This window comes from Mercurialis annua, linkage group LG4, assembly GCF_937616625.2.
Source record: "Mercurialis annua linkage group LG4, ddMerAnnu1.2, whole genome shotgun sequence".
Lineage (NCBI taxonomy): Eukaryota > Viridiplantae > Streptophyta > Magnoliopsida > Malpighiales > Euphorbiaceae > Mercurialis > Mercurialis annua.
Genome location: NC_065573.1, coordinates 37,044,282 through 37,062,554, shown reverse-complemented (window position 1 = coordinate 37,062,554; position 18,273 = coordinate 37,044,282). Strand labels below are relative to the sequence as shown.

The following is an 18,273-nucleotide window of genomic DNA, read 5'->3' as shown; positions in this document are numbered from 1 at the left end:
TATCAATTATCCCTGAAATTCATAAATTTTACCTCCTATATTCCACATGATTCCATGGCCGAATTAGATATTTCTGACCAAAATAACAATTATAACCAACTTTTTTGACAAAAGTAACAAAAATAAATTGTATCTTAAACTATTGTGCAATTGATAACAATTAACTAGCTTGTTTGCAAATGAATGTTGTGTTTATTGTTTAAAACTTTGGATCAACAATGAGAAACAATTATTCAACACTAACCATTTTCAACTTGCAAATTATTTACTTATTCATTTTACAACAATATCTAAACACCTTTTCCCATTAAAACAATAACTAAGGACCTATTTGCGCAAAAAAGTAAACTGAAGGCATTATCCAAAACTTTGAACACTTCTCAGATCAGAAGTGGAAACCCAGTAGGCAGTGGCACGATCTCCACTTGCTCATCCACTGCAGAATCCCCCATTGGATCAATCACTTGAACATCAGTTGCATATGAAACTCAGATGAAACCTCAGGGTCTCACTCCAGGGAAGAGTTCTGATATTTTGTTGAACACATCCATAACCTCTTTGTCATTCTGGTACTTGGATATGCTAAGTGGATTCTGCGAGCACTGCAAAATTTAACAAAATCTTAACAACTACACTATTTTGATTTCAAAAAAAAAACACTATTTTAAGGTCAAATTCATATTTCATTATCGGCTCAGAGTCTCGGACATACATCCATGATGGCTTGTTGAACTCTTGGATTTTGAAATGCCATGGCAACATCAGGATTCGCCATGATTTTCGAGATTACTTCCTCAGGTGTGAGACCGATTTGATCTACACAAGACAATTAACCAGTTGTGAGATGACAAAACAGTAATTTTGACCAAACCCCAGGTGTTGATAGTAATTATCCCAAAAGATAATCAGTGTCAAACTCACCAAATTGCTGCTTAACCTCAGGACTGCTGAGATCAAAATTTTTCAAGGACTCCGTCATTCGATTGTCCCATTCACCACTTCCACTCATATTATTTCTGAAACGGAATAGTACAAGGAAAAATTAGATCCAAATTGCTGCAGCTTAATGGCAAGACTGCTAAGATCAAACTTTTATAATGACTCCGGTTGTCCCGTTCACCACTTCCACTCATATTATATCTGAAAAAGAATAGTATAAAAAAAACTAGATCCATTTACCTGGGGGGTGGGTGTAAAATTATGATAAAATCAGTGGATGGCTTGGTGCTAATAAAGCAATAAAACACGAGCAGCTAATTTGAGTTCTGACATAAGGAAGACCTCACTCATGGAAAACTAGGCTAGTTTTGTGAGAATTGTTTTAACTTTTAAGAAAATGGAGAGCCTATATTTTACTTAAACTGGATTGAGAGCCTGTTTCCTAGTGGGAAATTACAAATAGGGATATTAGTGGACATATTAAGCATTGTATTTTTTATTTTTAATTCAGTTAATTATGAGGCTTCTCCAAACCCAAAATAGTTTCTAAATTTCAAATGAAGTCATTCTGATCTAGATTTTCAGCTTCGTCACTTCTACATGACTAGATTTCACAATACAGAGGCTATAAAATCCATACGCAAGAATATCAAGCAACCAAAAAAAAAGTTTCACAAAGTTAACAGACGTAGATTATATCTTACAGCATTTCCTCCAGCTGCTGACGATATTGTGGGTTTTGTAGCATCCCTGCCAAATGCACATTAATTACATTATGTACAGCTTAATAATTAAGATAGGGGAACTAAAGAATATAAATGAGGAGGAGAAGAAGATAATATTCAAAAGGATGTCTTGGAAAAATATATTTAAGTTTCAGCCTTCTTAAGAGGAATTATGTCACTGAATGGTTCAACTTACATTTGAAAGTAGAAGGATTCCTCATCTCCTCGGGTAAATATCTGCAATGATATCAAACAAAAAAAAGTTAGGAAAAAACAAATAATTGCCGACTTAGGAGGAATTGAAACAACAGTTACATTATAAGCCATACAAATGAAGAAGATGACAGCTGCTTGAACTAATCATAGTCGTTCGTTACCAAACGGAGAATTAAAATGGAAATCATCATACTGACTATTAAATAGACTAGAAGAGCAGAAATAGATTCAAGTTAAAGAAGCTGCATTACGGGTAAACCATCTTCTGCACTGTTGGATCCTCCATCATTTTCTCCAAAGCTTCCACAGATAAGCCAGAACCTTCCTTTCCTGTCCGTGAATATATATGAACTGATTTAGCACTCATTCAAATATGAACAAAAAAATAACGGAAGTTAAAAACAAATGGAAAGTAAGCATAACAGGATCAACAATGTTAGTGTGTGCGCGCGTTCAGAAAATATAATAAAAAAATAGTTTCAAATCATTTAGTCAGAATAAAGCAATTTACAGTCAAGAGCCAATAATACTTCATCTAGACTGGTGACTCAATATGCTCACTGGAGCAGCTACCAAATGTGAACAAATGAAATTCATGTGCACATAAAATACTAATCTTACATGAAAAAGCTACACTAAACCGAGAATTATAGAGAATTGAGAAACAATATTCGCTCTGGGGGTGGTTTTTCAACATCACAAAATTGAAAAGAATGTTAATTCTGAAACACCTTTAAGGCACATCTCCCACTCTTCAAATTTTTAACAAGTACCAATGAGCTATAACTCAAATGGTATAAGCGCGTCAAATGGTAAAACTTATAAGCGCTACGCAACATTCTCCTACGTCGTGGGTTCAATTTCTACCACAAACGCTCTCCACTCCCCAGTAATGAAAAACAAAACACAATCAACAAGTTGCACCAATTCTGTAAGCCAATAATACTATAGCATTTAATAGCAAAATGCTTCATTCTCTCCACCCCCTCTTGTGCATTCTCCATTTCACCTAACCCGACCTTTGCCTATACCTTAGTATTCGTCAAATTATCATGAAAAGAAATCTCAAAATGACAACCAGGTCAAGCTGAATGTATTATACGAGCAATTCCTCACTCCAAGAAGTCTCACCTATAACGACAAAAAAGCCAACAAATATGTTGAGAATTTTCACTTGCAATTTTACTTACCAGTATACTGAGAACCCCCAAAAGCATTAGGAATCTGGTTAAAAGCAGCTCCATTTTGAGAAACCTTCCAAAAAATTCAATCCAAACATCAGTAATTCAAACTAGTAACTGCTATACACCATATTGGTGATAAAATGAAAACAAAGGAGACAGAAAGAGAAAGTTGGAGAGAGGGAGAGGGCTACTTCTTGGGAAAATTGAGTTTCTTTGGATGTGCTTGTCTCAGATACGTCCCCATTGCTTTCAAATGGACTTTTTGGGAACGTTTCCTCAGGAGAAACATCTACAAAAGCTGCGATTATAAGTTGCATTAGACTTCTTAAGAGAAAATGCTTTAAAAATATCCTCACAATGATCTCCTACAAGTTTGGTTTCATCAAAGAACAAATGAATAATTGATTCCAGTATTCCTATCATTTCAATGGTAGTTTGTCAACGGGAATCAAGAGATATGCTATTCAATAAATTACAAGATGCAGTGCATCTTCAAGACAGCGTAGCCAATATTTATGTAGAAAAAAGCACCATATCAATCTATTCAGGGACACTGTTAAACAATTCTGCAGCTAGGGATGCAGTACTTTATATTAAAGAAAAACAAAGATGAATGACATTTTTCTAGCCTAATTTTCACACAGTTTCAACTACCCAAAATCCAAGTAGTCGTACATCAAATTCAGGAAATAATTTAAAATTAGGCCTGGATTGTTTTATGCAGTTGGATGAAATAACTGGCATTTAGGACATCCTTATAGCTGACATAATAAATCAACAATTCTATTATCTCCAACATAAGGTCTAGGATTCGAGATGCTTAGAGAAAAATTATTGCATTGGCAAGCAAAAAATTTCTTACAGTATTTCTTAGTTTCCTTTTTCGTCTCTTTCTCATCTTTGGAGTCAGTATCTGAAGCTGCTTCTACTTTCATTGCAGGAACATCTACTGTAACTGTAGGTTGAGAAGCAACTGATGGTGAAGTTGATGCTGATGAAGTTGGATATGAAGGAGAGGAAGCAGGTGTAGATGTTGATGATGATGGAAATGGTGGTGTGCTAAATGGTCCTGCTGCTGCTGCAGGGGTTGGAAATGGAAAAGGAGAGCCTGGAGAAAAGGCTGGGTTGGGAGAGCCTGGGTTGTTGAATGGATTATTTTGCGTATTCATCTGATTCATCATAGTTTTGAAAGCTTGCTGCATGGCATAATTCTGAGAGAAAGATGAATATTTCAGTTTTCAACTTTTCGCTATTTTAAAGATGGGCATGAAAAAACTATGAACCAGAATAAAAATAGCAACAGAAGGAGACACCAAAGTATTAGAATTCAAAACAATTTTGATAAATATCAAAGGCTATAAATTTTATCTAACAATTATTGAGATATAAAATATAATAAAAATAGCACGTGTAGAAGGGCTGAAAGTATTTCTGAAAGATAAATCAAGTACACAAAGCAACAAATAGAGTGTTTCCACTAGAATTAAATACATCAAAGCAAGAAATCACTCGATTATTGGAGAAGTTGACTCTACAACGTGCATTTAAATTTATGACATCTTTCCCTAAGAGATAATTAAATGAACTCAATACCAGATCACAAGAAAATATAGATTGACAGAGGATGGACACAATATTGAAACCAAACAAAATTGGGAAATGTAAAAAAAAAAGGATAAGTAAACATAATACAGGAAGTAAACAATGTTGTTCAATAAATTCCTCTCCTGAAAAAGAAGGGATGGACCAAATCTGTTAGCATTGCTAATGCATGATTATATGCCAAGTGAATGTTGTGAAAATGTGTTCAATAAATTCCTTCAAAAAGTAAATCATACATATTTTATCATGACGGTCATTTCTTCTCAAGATGAATATTACATGATCCCGCATCCTATTCTATTTCTTTGATCTCTTAGATTGGTATTGCTTATAAATAATATTTCATTTGTAGCCAAGTGCATAAAGACTGCAAAATCACAGATGCCAAGCAAAAATCACAAGATTGATATGCATGTGAAAAAAAACTTTGATGATGATAGAAGAAAGAATAAAAGCAGATCTCAATGAATAAGTAAATTTTGACTTCGACTTTTAAAAAAATACAACATAAAAGGCTTTATCACATACTGCAGTTAGCATTATTAAGATACAAAGACTGGGTATCTCAGCAGTTTTAAGTTGGTAGCAAACTAATGAAATAGCTATCTTTAATTAGACTTTGGAATTTTCTAGAACAAACTGTACATGAGTCGAGACTGGAAAATCACCTGTAAGATGCACATTCTTTGGAAAAATGATGAAACGGTTACTCCATTCAAGTCCAATGGCACTTTTAGGTTGTTTCTTCCAAGAACACTCATCATATTTTTAGATTGTTTTCTCAAAGAAGATAAATTATATTGTTTTGTGTTGCCAGTAGGAAAATGATAAAAGTGCACTTGATGTCTACATTTCATTATCTACAGTTGCAACTTGCAAGCTTGAACAGAATTCTTTGTATTTATTCTATTATGTTTTAGACTTCTCAAGAGTTTCCGAAGGGGGAGTGTTTGACCATTCCCAACAGCAGACCTATGCATGCAACAATGATAAACATTGAGCAGGTTTGACAAACAGCAGCAAAAATGGAGGGAGGTAAATCGAACTTGGCTCCATCAACATTTTCATGGTGCAAAAATTAATGCAAATCCAAGTCACTTAATTCCTGTGGAACTTATCTGGCATATGTTGAGTTACAGCTTGCAACAAAAGGGTGACATAATAAAAACAATTCAACAAGAATCAATGGACTCTCAATGTAACACATAAAGTTCATCCTGATTTGATTATCATCAATTAATCCCAGCAGAGCAAAATAAAGTCCCAAAATTGTATACCTTAAAGAATGAAAAAACTCACCTTTACTCTCGTAGCCGCCTGCAATTAGAATTGGAAAAACTGTTAATGTACTGCCGCTGGGAAAAATAAGAATTCGAATACATAAATAAAAGAACAGAAAATTGAGTGGTAAAAAGTGGTTCTTTTTCTCACCCATGTAAAAACTGCAGATAGCCCAACCCCAACTCCAATCCAAAACAGAGGTGACCCGCTACAAACACAATCAGCAACAAGAAAACAATTCAAGAAAATAACAATCATCCTTTATTAAAACTAACAGCCAATCAAATTCATCAAATTCACAATCCCTCGTATGCAATTCAAAACACTTACAAAGATGAAGAAGAAGAAGGAGGCGGCAATGGCAGTGGATTAACACCAACAGAAGAAGTTTGCTGACCGCTCGAAAGGCTGGCAAAATGCTCTGCACCTAAACTCCCTAATCCAAATCATCATCATAAACAATTAGAATATCAAAAGCTAAGAATCACAATTCAACTGCAAATAATTTCAAATTACTTAAATTCTTGTAAAATTAAAACGCTTCGTTAAATTAACTAACTGTGCTCTTAACCGTCCCTGAGTTGAATACTGAACAAAAGGATCAAATTGCTTACTGCTTTGAGAAATTCGTCTTGGAACTCCAGTGGAAGAGCTTGAATTAGAAAGAGCAGAGACGGTAATGCTTGAATTACGACCAATAATCCTGTAATTACGGGGAGATAAAGGAAGGACTCTAGTAGTTCTTGAGAACTGATTAATATGAGTAGGGTTTTTGAAAGAATTAGGATAACACCCCATAACTAATTGTGGCGAAGAAGAGGATGACGATGACAGTAGCGCCATATTCAAATTCTCCATTTATTTTGTTCGGATTTCGAATTCAAGAACCTCTCGTACCTAAAAGGGAGACAGAATCAACAAAACTAATCCGAAGTGAAGTGAAGAATTGAAGAAAAAAGTGGTGTCAGTCTTTGTCGTTTCAACTCAGAAGCAATGACGATGTAGAGACTAGAGAGATGGCACTGCTTGCTTAAGCCCATAATACTAGTCCAGCCCAATTGTTTTGCAGTCAATAAGGTATGCATATTTAGGAAAAGGATATGAATACACCCTCAAACTTATGTTCTGTACATTTTGTTCCCTTAGCAGAAACCTTCAAGTCATAAATTATGGCACAAATAAACACAAAGCATCTGGTTAGACTGGGCTTACTTTAATGATTTATTAATGAGGAAATTACACCATTTACCAAAAAAAATGAAAATAATTACAAAATTACATGTTCACTTTTTTCATTTATAAAAATATTAATAATATTTACAAAAGTACAAAAAAATAAAAAATAACATCAAACATACGGTGTATACTGTGGGTATAATGTCAGTATACTAATAAACTAACATTATATTAACATTATATAAACATTATACCAAAATTATACCAACATTATATATACTGAGATTTTATTAATATTAAATAAAAGTTAACCAAAGTTATATCAAATCGTATACTAAAAATTAAATTTATAATATACCAAAATTATACCAATAGTATACCAAAAGTGTACACATCAAAATATACTGAAATTTTATTATTACATCAACATTACACCACATCGCATACTAAATATTAACCTAACAATATACTAAAATTATACCAACAATATACAAATGCTTTAGTTTATTACCAACTATAGTGAAAAATACATATAAAATAAATATACATGTTATCAACTAGAAAATATATATAAAAATTTATAATCGATATACCAAGAATATATTGAAATTATACCAATAATAAACCAAATATTATTTTTAAATTATCTGATTTATAGTTTTAATATTCCAAAATTATACCATAATTATATCGACATTATACAAATCGTACTTTTGTAATTAATTTTCATTTTTTGGTACTTTTGTAATTAATTTTAAATCAGTCGTATTTTTGTAAATAAAAAAAGTTTACAGGTACTTTTGTAAATATTTTTAAAATTTTAGGTACTTTTGTCATCGTCCCTTTATTAATTTCAGTTTTCCAGTTTATAATCATATAGTAACTATTAAAAACAATTAGTTTCAAACAAAAAATCATAAAAAAATTTAAATATAAGCTAATAAAAAAATTATAATTATTATTCTATTTAATTTTTCTTACAAACAAAGAACAAGTATTATGTATAAAAATTATTAAATTATTTTTTTAAATATTTAAAATTATAATTTACAACTTTTAAATATAACGCTCTAAATTTATGAAATATATAGCATAAAATAATTTGTTGCGTACAGATGGAATTCAATTTTTCTCACAAAAATATATTTATTAATTTGGTTTTAAATGACTATGTGAATGTCATATCAAATAACATAAACATAAATAATTCGATTGATCAACCTGATTAATATTGTTGCGAACTATTGAATACTGTCCGAAATTGCATAAATTTAAATATTTTAGAATAACAAAAGTTTGAAGAGATTGAAATTTTTGTGGTTTATTAATAGTTTTTTTTTTTGACTTAATTACTTAAAAAACTCTCACCTTTAATTATTTTTTTTCGTTTATACCCTGACCTAAAAAAATTGTCACATATACTTTTAACGTTGTTTTTATGTTTCACCTCTACCCTCGAGGTATTAAATTTACCTCTTTTCATTTAAAAAAAAGTTTAAAATAGTCCTTCATTTTTAGTATATATTCTAATTACACATCAATATTATTAATTAATCAAAAATACCTTCTTCTTTAATAAAATCATTTAATGATAATTATTTAATTATTCCCGACCTACAACCGTACCCCGATTTAAAAATCCGCTATCAAATTTAAAAACCATAAAAAACTCTTTAAACAAAATTAAATTAAATTATTTTTTTTAAAAATAATTTTTCGCCCACCACCACCGGGAATCGGCGTCCTCCTTCCATAGAAGGAGGAACAGATCTGTTTCTCCATGGAAATGAGGAACAGGAAGGAGGAACACGTTATTCCTCCATGGAAGGAGCAGATGCTCCTACTTCTCCGGTGGCGGTAGCTTTGAAAACCGATTTTTTTCAATAATAATATTAGCGGTTTTTTAAATCGGAGTGTGATTGAAGGTTGTAATTAATAAAAAATATTTTATTTTATTTAAATTAAAAAATTAATTAGTTTTAGAATTTATTTGAACGCTTTTAAAGCTGAAGTATTTGTTTGTATTTTTTTTAATAAAAAAAGGTATGAAATAATCCTTAAATTTAATTGTTTTTAATGAATCATCTTTTTTTTTTTGAAGTTGAGGTAGAGGTGAAACATAAAGACAACGTTAAGGATATATGTGATAATTTTTCTAAGTCATGATATAAAAAAAAAGTTAAAAGGTAGGGTCTTTTTTAATTAATTAAGCCTTTTTCTTTTGGTCAAAGGTATTAAGAAAACAGTTTAATAAATTGCTAATTATAAACTCCTAAATTACCAATTAAAAAAATTTTAAACAAAAAGGCCCCTGAATAGCTAGAACACACGTGGGAAGATATAATTGGGCGTGACAGGGAATCAAATTAAAATCAAAACCGTATACCGTGTAGAAACCAAACCCTAATGGTATTATATAAACCGTGTATCCTCTCCATCTCTCTACGCGTAAATCCTTCCAACTCTAGAACTCAACAGAAGCCCTAATTTTTATCTTTCTCTGAAGGCGAGAAAAAGAATCCCAAATTTTTTCAAACCCTAACCCTAAATTTTTACCCATAGTCCTCTCGTTATTGTTCTCTGTTCCGAAGCTTATAGCTCCTCTCAGATCTGTTTGTTTCTGGTTCTCATTTCGCAGATCTTTCAATTCGCTCGAGGTAATTGAACTATTTCATGTTTAATTATTAAATTAAACTTAGGTGTTTATTGTTTTGATTTGTATTTTATAGGATTAGGTTTTGGAATTGCTTTTAGATCTGTTTTTTAAAGTTTTAATCAAGGGCTGCAGATCTGTATTTAACATTTTTTTAAAGGATAAGTATGCTTTTGGTTTACTAATTCTAACATTTTATTGAATTAGAGGCATGACCCTATCTTTGTTGTTCAAACCCTAATTATTGCAATTAAGATTTAGATGATTTAAAGCCGTGAAAAAAAGCCGTCCTATGTCATCCCAGTAGAGATGTGATCCTTAGTTATTTGGGCAATTTAACTGGCACTTTGCAAATGCAATTTTGAGTCTTATTTTTTTAATTCTTATTCTGTTGCTGACCAATGTCTATGGTATTTTTTTATATCAGGTCTACTAGCTTCTATATCAGAAGATTGTGCTTTAGCTATTTGTTCAATGGCTACATCTGTTGATATGTCTCTTGATGACATTATAAAGAAGAACAAAGAGAGAGGCAGAGGCAGAGGTCGTGGTATGGCACGACCTGGCCCTGTCCGTGGACGTGGCCGTGGCCGAGGTGGGTCTTTTAATGGTGGAAGAATGGCAGGAGTTCGTAAAGGTCCTCTTTCAGTGAATGCCCGGCCATCACAGTTCTCAATTGCAAAGGCAAGCTAAAAACTGCGATGCTTAAGAAATCCACCTTCTTTTGAAATTCAACTTCAAGAGGATAACTAAATTTGATATAGCAAGTCTTATCCAGCTGCTCAAACAGCAATTCAAATAACAGTGGATCTCTGTGATTTAGAAACTCAAATTACAGTGGATCTTAAATGCAATTTGTTTTTCGTTCATGGATTTGACATCAGCCTTTTTAAAAAAAATTGATGGCCATTGCATATTTGCTATTATCCTTCAGAATTTCTCATACTTGTTGGTTATGTGGGCTCTATATTGGGGTTTGCTACAGATTGATATCATAAAGTAATTAGCTTTTTTGAGGTCCATATCGAGCTAGCTATGCTGATTATTAGCATAATATACCGTGGGGCTTTAGGAGTTGAGTTCTCTGGAATGGAGTTGACACCTGTAATAGTATCAGGATTCAGAACATAAATAGATCCCCATATAATCACTGTTATATATTAATAGTGTTTGATGTGCTGCTTATTTAGACGGGAAGTCTGTGAAGGATCCTCTTGCTATGTGGAATTTCTACAATGTGAGATTCAGTAATTCTCCTAGTTCATGGTGTTTATGCAAAGGAGCTTCCTTCGCTTAACTTCAGAACTGGAGTTGATACATATCATAGCAGCAGTTTACATATGCAGCGGTTGATTTCCATACTCTCGAACCATCTGTTAATCAATTTCCTGAAGTTTCGCTGCATGGTTGCTTGAGCCTTTTGCAATTCTACAGTTTTTATAATCTTTTCCAAATTTTACCGAGATTGATATTGAAGAATGATGAATGATCTAGTAGCTTGGTGATAGGCTGACGTGTTCTGTTTCTTTCACCAGCCTGCTCGCAGAATCAGGAACTTGCCTTGGCAACATGATTTGCTTGAAGATAGCATTAGAGCTGCAGGGATTACTGGAGTAGAAGTTGGTACCAAGTTGTATGTTTCAAACTTGGACCCTGGAGTCTCCAATGAAGATATAAGGGTACAAATACAACTTGAGCTAAATGCTTTCATCTTAGATGCGTTGTGAGATGGATCTCTGATTTATGTTTTCCTGCAATTCAGGAGCTTTTTGCTGAGATTGGGGATCTGAAGCGATATGCTGTTCACTATGACAAAAATGGTCGCCCTGGGGTAAGTTATATGCATTTTTTTATAATATGCTAATATTAGCTGTAGAAGTCCATCATGTTTCTTGTTTTGTGCTTTTCTACATTTTTATTTATAAAGCTCACATGTCCTGTTGAACTACATCTAGAATTTTTACCAGCTAATGTTGGCATGTTTGAATGTCTTGTAAAATTGACTGTTTATATTGGTTCTAGAACAGTGTTTTCTGTCATGGTTTTATAGTGTAGAGATTTTTGTGAATTCATTCATATCTAAGCTTCGTTTCTATAATATGATTCATTGTTAAAGCATTATTCTTCTTGTTGTGTTTTCCTTCTAAATTAATTTTTAACAGAGCTATCTTGTTCATGATTTTAATAGTTTATGTTTTCATGGGTTATCTATTCGGTTTGATCAGTGAAATTCAGTGTGTGCTTCTGTAAACTTGCTAACATCTTAACATCGATTTGAACTGTACTTTTTTTACAGGGATCTGCTGAAGTAGTTTATACAAGAAGAAGTGACGCATTTGCTGCGCTTAAAAAGTATAACAATGTACTTTTAGATGGGAAGCCCATGAAAATTGAGATTGTGGGTGTCAGTGGAGACACTCCCTTCTCAGCTCGAGTTAATGTAACTGGAATAAATGGAAGGAGGAAGCGGACTGTTGTCATGACGTATGTAATTGTATTTTTTTTGTTATTTAAGCTTATTCGCAGTAAATTGATCAAAAAATCTAGAAATTCTTCTTGCTGCTAGTAATTGATTAGATTTTGGGAAAATGCTCGGGTTATTTCATAATATAATATGTTGTCTGCTAGTTTAACTGCAATTCTGAAACTTCTGTTGAGGGCACCTTGTGTGGGAAGTTTTGCATTGTAAAGACTATGAGAAGCTCATACTTGAAATGTTCTGTATTTATTTTTGTCGGCAATTTTTATTGACTGTGTCTGTTTGCAACATAAACATGCAGGCCTGGACTAGGTCGTGGAAGAGGCTCTGCTCCAACTAATCGTGGTGCTGGGTAAGACTTTTTATTGAAATGCATTCTGCTTGAGCACATATTATTGGCTGCATAGTTATTATTTCAAATGCGGTGGTTTCCTCATTAGTATGTTCATTTTGCTATTCTCATAAATATGCAATCTTGCATAGCTTTTAATGAAAAAAGTGTCGATCATATTTAAAAACTTAGCTTCCACAACTGATATTACTTTAGGAATTATGAACTTCAGCTGAAAATCTCATAATATCTTTTATAAAGCCTATGATTAATTTGATCTTGCATGCATACTTCAGTTGGTTATTCTGTTTTGTTGAATTGGGTGTCATTTTGAATAATTTCCGTTAGAATGCATGTGTATTTCATTAGAGTGTTTGAGATTGCAATTAATGATCTGTTATGTGTTAGCAGTCGTGGGGGTCTGAGAAATGGTGGTCGGGGTCGTGGCCAACTTCGTGGTGGTCGTGGCCAAGGTCGTCTTGGTCGTGGAAAGAAGCCACCTGCTGATAAATCGGTTGATGAGCTTGACAAAGAGTTGGATAACTATCACGCTGAAGCTATGCAGACTTAAAGATGATTCCCAAAGCTTGGAACTTTAAATCTTAGTATCAGTCTATATTAGTATGTTTAGACGGTGTTAGCTTCTTGTGTGGTTTCAACTTGAGATTTTCTAGCTTTATTGTAAATGAAAATGGCTTCTGGATTGTGGTTCTTTTCAATATTATGAATTTTACTTATTTTTGTTCATGTTATTGAATCAAAGCTAAAGTTAATTGTAGAAATATGGAAGCTACCTTGTTCTTTGTGTAGTCTATACATGGCTTAGGATTTATTGCGAGGTGCATTTTGAACTCAAGTCTCTTGGTTAGAAGAATTTTTCTTTTTCCTTTTTAAGACCAACCAAGAATTTGCAAAATTGAAACAGTAAACAATTCATCCAATGTGCGCTCAGTTGCAAAGAAACAACAGACAACAAAGCTACATTTTCTTCTCATAATTGAAGCAAATTTAAGCTCAAAACTTAGGCATACAAAAAAAACTCAAAATTCATGAATCAAAATAAGAGGAAAAAAACTGGAAAAGAATGAAGAGAACTGCGATGATAAGGATTCAGGACAAGGGAGCAAGAAATCTTTGTTGAAACCCAACTCCATTAAATAATTCACCTGGTTTGAGCTGATTTAACCTCCACTTTTTACTCCATTTCTCTCCCTGCTTTTGAAGCAGTTTTAATATTCTTGGACTCGGTTAACAGTTGATCAACCAGTTGATTCCAGTTTGTCCGTGCACTAATTGGTCGTGATTTAGTTTCCGAAGCACATTCGCTTCCTTCTTCATCGTAGGAAGGCCCTGCCTGTGATTCTTCAGCATGGGGGATGTTCAAAGTGACAGCTCTTTGTAATGCAGCCTTATGTTCATTTTCATGAGTCTGCTTTCTCTCGAATCTCGGCACTTTCGGAGGTGTTGTCATGGTAGAGTCATGGCTTTCCTTCATTATCTGTAAGAGATCAACTCGAAAATTATATTTGTTTCAGCAGAAAAATACCAGGGCCAAGAAAAGTGAACTGAAAGCTTCAAACTCTCCGAAAGTAATTTATGAAAACAAAAATAAAATCAATATACGGAAGCAAAATTCAACAATTTTGTGCATCTCAATTTGACAGATTGCAGATAGGCACAGCCAAACAGCCAAAATGAGAAATGAAAGAAGAAAACTTATCAGCATACCTGAACGGCCTTCTCCGACTCTCTTTTTATCCAAAGGATTGCATGATCCGATGTCGTGTTGCATGATAACAATATGTGTTCAAACCTTCCATCTACAGGAATAGCAGTTCTCACCTCTGGCGGGAATCTCCCACACCTGAAACACACAAAAGGAAGAGTTCCAAGTCAATTTCACAATTTCAGCACGAAACTTGGGCAAAAGGATTTGTAAATTCACCCAAGTTCCCTAGAAAGTCGCATCATAAGGCAGTAATATTTTTTCCTTCCTTTCACTAAATGGTGTCTAAGTGTTCATACGTTAATGATAGTATCTTGCACCTGAACGGGTGGCTGAAACCACCAGCCACCCCAACCTAATTCAAGACGAACACCAACTTCCTGGTAAGATGCCTGCAGTTAAAAACTACCTATATGTCCAGACACAAATTCGAATTGGTTAGAAAGCTTTCACTTTCAGAGTCGTGCCACATAGGACGGATGTTTCACTTTGTGGCAGGGCACTTGGGTTCTACTTCTGTTGGTCACCTCCAATCACTTCTCGAATGACTGCTAATCCTGAGTTAAACCTTGCCGAATTGAGCGATTCTCAAATAACAATAATACCAACGAAATGAGGCACATGTAATTACCTTATTTTACTACTTAGGTATCAAGCTGATCTCATTCTACTACTGTATGCCAGCCTGAAATGAGCCAATCTGGATACAGTATTATGGAAAGGGATTCATCTGTGAAGATCTCTATAGAATATATGCTAAAGATCATGCTATGTTTGAGTTGTTAAACGGACACATGACATACAAACTATAAACATCAAATCTCACAGAAAACTAAAATATTATCTAAGAACATGTCAGTTCGGCAATTGTGTTAGCAAAAGATAAGCATGAAGGATGGAGAACAATAAGGACAGATAATTCCATTTCTTTACCAAAAACAAAAGGTATTCGTAGCTTATACGAAGGATTCATGTTAATTATGCATATGTGAAGACAAATAGTCTGATCAAAGATCAATTAATTGACACAGCCGATGATTTAAACACATTACCTGCAAAACTTTCTCTCTACAATGTGATACATTCGTCCAGGTGCATAGAGTCTTCTTGGATCTCTAAGCTTCCTTCCTTCTGGTACGAAGGTGTCCCTCAAGCAAACCAAAAATAACAAGCAGGGCAAGCTGTCCAAATCATCAACACCTGGTTTACGAGATAATACTGATAGTTCACTCCATTAAATTTACGAGGGAGAGAATTAACATAATCAACTGAGGTAAAAGTAATAGTGATTAAAGGACACAAACCAGAAGATTGACTTAAATATGTCCTCCAATGGAGTAGGTGTTCTTGGTAAGAAATCATCCTGGATAAAGAAAAAAAAAGATCATGTTACTAATGTCAAGAACAAGAGGCATGAAGTTCAACAGAGAACATGAATAACAAAACAAGCATTAAAATTCTCAATGACATGAATAAAGATAACAAATTAGATGCATCAAAACTAATAACGAGCAGAGCAACAAAAGCAAGAGTAATCTAATACAATAGACAATGATTTTAAGTCTGGAAACATAGAATTAGACCCAACATCCCCTTATTATCTCATCAGTTTTAGCTTTGAGACCAAGGCGAACTAAACCTCTAAACTTCATCATAATATCTCCAACATCAACTATGGATTAATTTCATCTGTTAACCAAACTCAGAGAAACGGTTATAAATATAGAGTTTCCGCGTTCCGTTTACTCAATAAGTTTTCATGCAACATAGTTGAGGCTTTCTTTGTATCATCAGTAACAGCTTTGATATACTATAACATCAAGATCAAGACAATATAGTCAAAAGAACATAACTAAAAAAACTCCTAATCAAGATTACCACAATCAAAATCCACATACAAGAGCTTAATTAAAAGGGGCAAACAATAAATTCAAAATGATTACCTGCAAAATAATGGAATTAATAACATCAGCATACTTAACAGCCAAGTTAAGTGACATACATCTAGCCGGAGCCACAGCATAACACCTAATTTTCTCCTTAGGAATACCACCCAACCGATCTCTATGATTCACCACAATAATAGTCAGCAAAGATGCCACTCCAGACCCTAAAGAATGTCCAGCAAAAACCAAACTATACTCTCTCCCATTCTCAATCCACAAATTCTTCAGCGTCTCACTCTCCTCATTCAAAAGCCACACAGCAGATTTCAACAGACCATGATGAACATAACCTCCATCAAACATCTGGCGGCCCAGTTTGTTATCCAGCAACGTTTTATAGTCACTCTCTTTGGCCAAATTCAAGCCACGGATGGCCAGAACTATCTCTTTGAATTCATGGTCGACGTAGATTATGTAAGGAGGTGAACGGCCCTGAGTTTGCTGGTAAGTGACACGTTTGACAAAGGAGTTTGGATCGAGATTTGGTGAGTACTGAGGATTTTCGATGTCTGATTCGTAAACTGCGAGGATTAGACTGCAGATTCTTGGGACTGGTTCGAATTCTTCTGGGGTGGCTAATGGCCATGACTCACTGTCGTCTGAGCCCACGTAAGTGCAGCGTTTCCATGCCCATCTCACGCATCCGAAAACTACGACATACTCGAACCCACATGAGACTGACATATTTTGAGTTGCTGAGATTAAATTTAAAATGTTTTTGATTTGATGGGTTGGTTGATTATAATGGGTGGTGTTAAAGTGGCAGTTCAAAGTTGAAAGCTGGGAAGTTAGGAATAGGATGCTTCTGGTCTATTCTAATAGTTCGTTGTCTATTCCAAATTTGGTTGTAAAATTGAGGAATGCGAATACTTATTGTCTGCTTATTTTATGGGTCTAATTACTCAAAAAAAACCCTCACCTTTAATATTTAAAATATTTAAAATTGAGTAAAAGATGTTATATTTAAAATATTTATTTCTTTATTAGGGTCAGCATGTTAAAATATTCTGAAATATATTCTTGACAATGAGGGTAACAGTCCCCTTGGTGGACATGTGTGATGTGTGGCTCCGCCAATCTAGATTATGTCTGTGGTGTGAAATTAAAATGATAAGGCTTAATTTTTTAAAAATATTTTATTTTTTTATTTAAAATATAAATTTTAAAAACGGTTAGTTTAATTTATTTTTTAATTTTAATATTAATTATAGCTATTTATTAAAAATAAAATGAAAAATATTCAATTAAATCTTTAAGCAAATTACTCTAAGCCTCCTCACGTTTGTCATAATTCGCAGTTTGGTACCTCTTATTTGAAAATCAAACGATTTATTAATTCAGTTTTGATTTTGTAGACTATAAGACCCTTCTGTTAAATATAGGTAGTAAATCGTTAACGGAACGAAATATGAGATATCAAATCGTTTGAAAGTAAATTTCAAATTATTAATGGAACTAACAGAAGGGTTTTATAGTTACCAAATCGTTTGATTTTCAAACAAATAATACCAAACAGTGAATTATGACAAACGTGAAGGGTTTTAGAGTAATTTGCTCTAAATCTTTTATATTGCTACATATCTTTTCAATTTGTCTTTTTTACCATCAAATTAATATATTTAAGTAATATATATAACTACTTCACATATATAAATATAAATTAATAAATATTAATTTAACAATTATATATAATTTTTATCTAATTTTATATAAATCAAACGAAATCGAAACGAATCAAAATCGATTGTAAATTTTAGTAAACCGAATTGAAGTTTTGCATAAATATTTGGGGTTATTTGATTAAACAAACTGGAGTTTTGCATAAATTTAACTAACCGAACTAAAGTTTTGCATAAATTTTAGTAAGCCGAATTGAAGTTTTGCATAAATATTTGGTGTTATTTGATTAACCAAACTGGAGTTTTGTATAAATTTTCTTTTTCCCAAGTTAGAGTTAATTATGAAGATTCAATTTACAAGGGGTGAAAGTCATATAACAAAGACTTACATATGAT

General features: G+C 33.3%; 3 protein-coding genes across 6 annotated transcripts; 1 reads left to right on the top strand and 2 right to left on the bottom strand.

Annotated features, from left to right (window-relative positions):
* Positions 1 to 219: 219 nt before the first annotated feature.
* Positions 220 to 6,930, bottom strand: LOC126677644 (protein TIC 40, chloroplastic). Of its 2 annotated transcripts, none has more exons than XM_050372366.2 (13): positions 6,562 to 6,930; positions 6,278 to 6,383; positions 6,098 to 6,155; positions 5,966 to 5,983; positions 3,927 to 4,275; positions 3,256 to 3,362; positions 3,071 to 3,134; positions 2,132 to 2,210; positions 1,861 to 1,901; positions 1,644 to 1,689; positions 922 to 1,016; positions 713 to 816; positions 220 to 602 (listed from the first exon to the last, which is right to left on the bottom strand). In XM_050372366.2, the coding sequence occupies exons 1-13, from the start codon at positions 6,803 to 6,805 to the stop codon at positions 501 to 503; spliced, it is 1,413 nt and encodes a 470-aa protein (XP_050228323.1). In that variant the 5' UTR covers positions 6,806 to 6,930; the 3' UTR covers positions 220 to 500. The 2 variants fall into 2 exon arrangements, with proteins under 2 accessions (XP_050228323.1, XP_050228324.1); XM_050372367.2 differs by having other exon boundaries at positions 6,278 to 6,374.
* A 2,599-nt stretch (positions 6,931 to 9,529) lies between these two features.
* On the top strand, positions 9,530 to 13,333 carry LOC126676503 (THO complex subunit 4D). Of its 3 annotated transcripts, none has more exons than XM_050370719.2 (7): positions 9,530 to 9,780; positions 10,204 to 10,460; positions 11,312 to 11,455; positions 11,539 to 11,607; positions 12,073 to 12,260; positions 12,557 to 12,607; positions 12,995 to 13,333. In XM_050370719.2, the coding sequence occupies exons 2-7, from the start codon at positions 10,251 to 10,253 to the stop codon at positions 13,155 to 13,157; spliced, it is 825 nt and encodes a 274-aa protein (XP_050226676.1). In that variant the 5' UTR covers positions 9,530 to 9,780; positions 10,204 to 10,250; the 3' UTR covers positions 13,158 to 13,333. The 3 variants fall into 3 exon arrangements, with proteins under 3 accessions (XP_050226676.1, XP_050226677.1, XP_050226678.1); XM_050370720.2 differs by having other exon boundaries at positions 9,532 to 9,780; positions 12,998 to 13,333; XM_050370721.2 differs by lacking the exon at positions 9,530 to 9,780 and having other exon boundaries at positions 10,318 to 11,013.
* A 173-nt stretch (positions 13,334 to 13,506) lies between these two features.
* Positions 13,507 to 17,114, bottom strand: LOC126676502 (uncharacterized). Its single transcript, XM_050370718.2, has 5 exons — positions 16,256 to 17,114; positions 15,617 to 15,675; positions 15,365 to 15,493; positions 14,315 to 14,450; positions 13,507 to 14,084 (listed from the first exon to the last, which is right to left on the bottom strand). The coding sequence occupies exons 1-5, from the start codon at positions 16,940 to 16,942 to the stop codon at positions 13,782 to 13,784; spliced, it is 1,314 nt and encodes a 437-aa protein (XP_050226675.1). The 5' UTR covers positions 16,943 to 17,114; the 3' UTR covers positions 13,507 to 13,781.
* Positions 17,115 to 18,273: the final 1,159 nt, after the last annotated feature.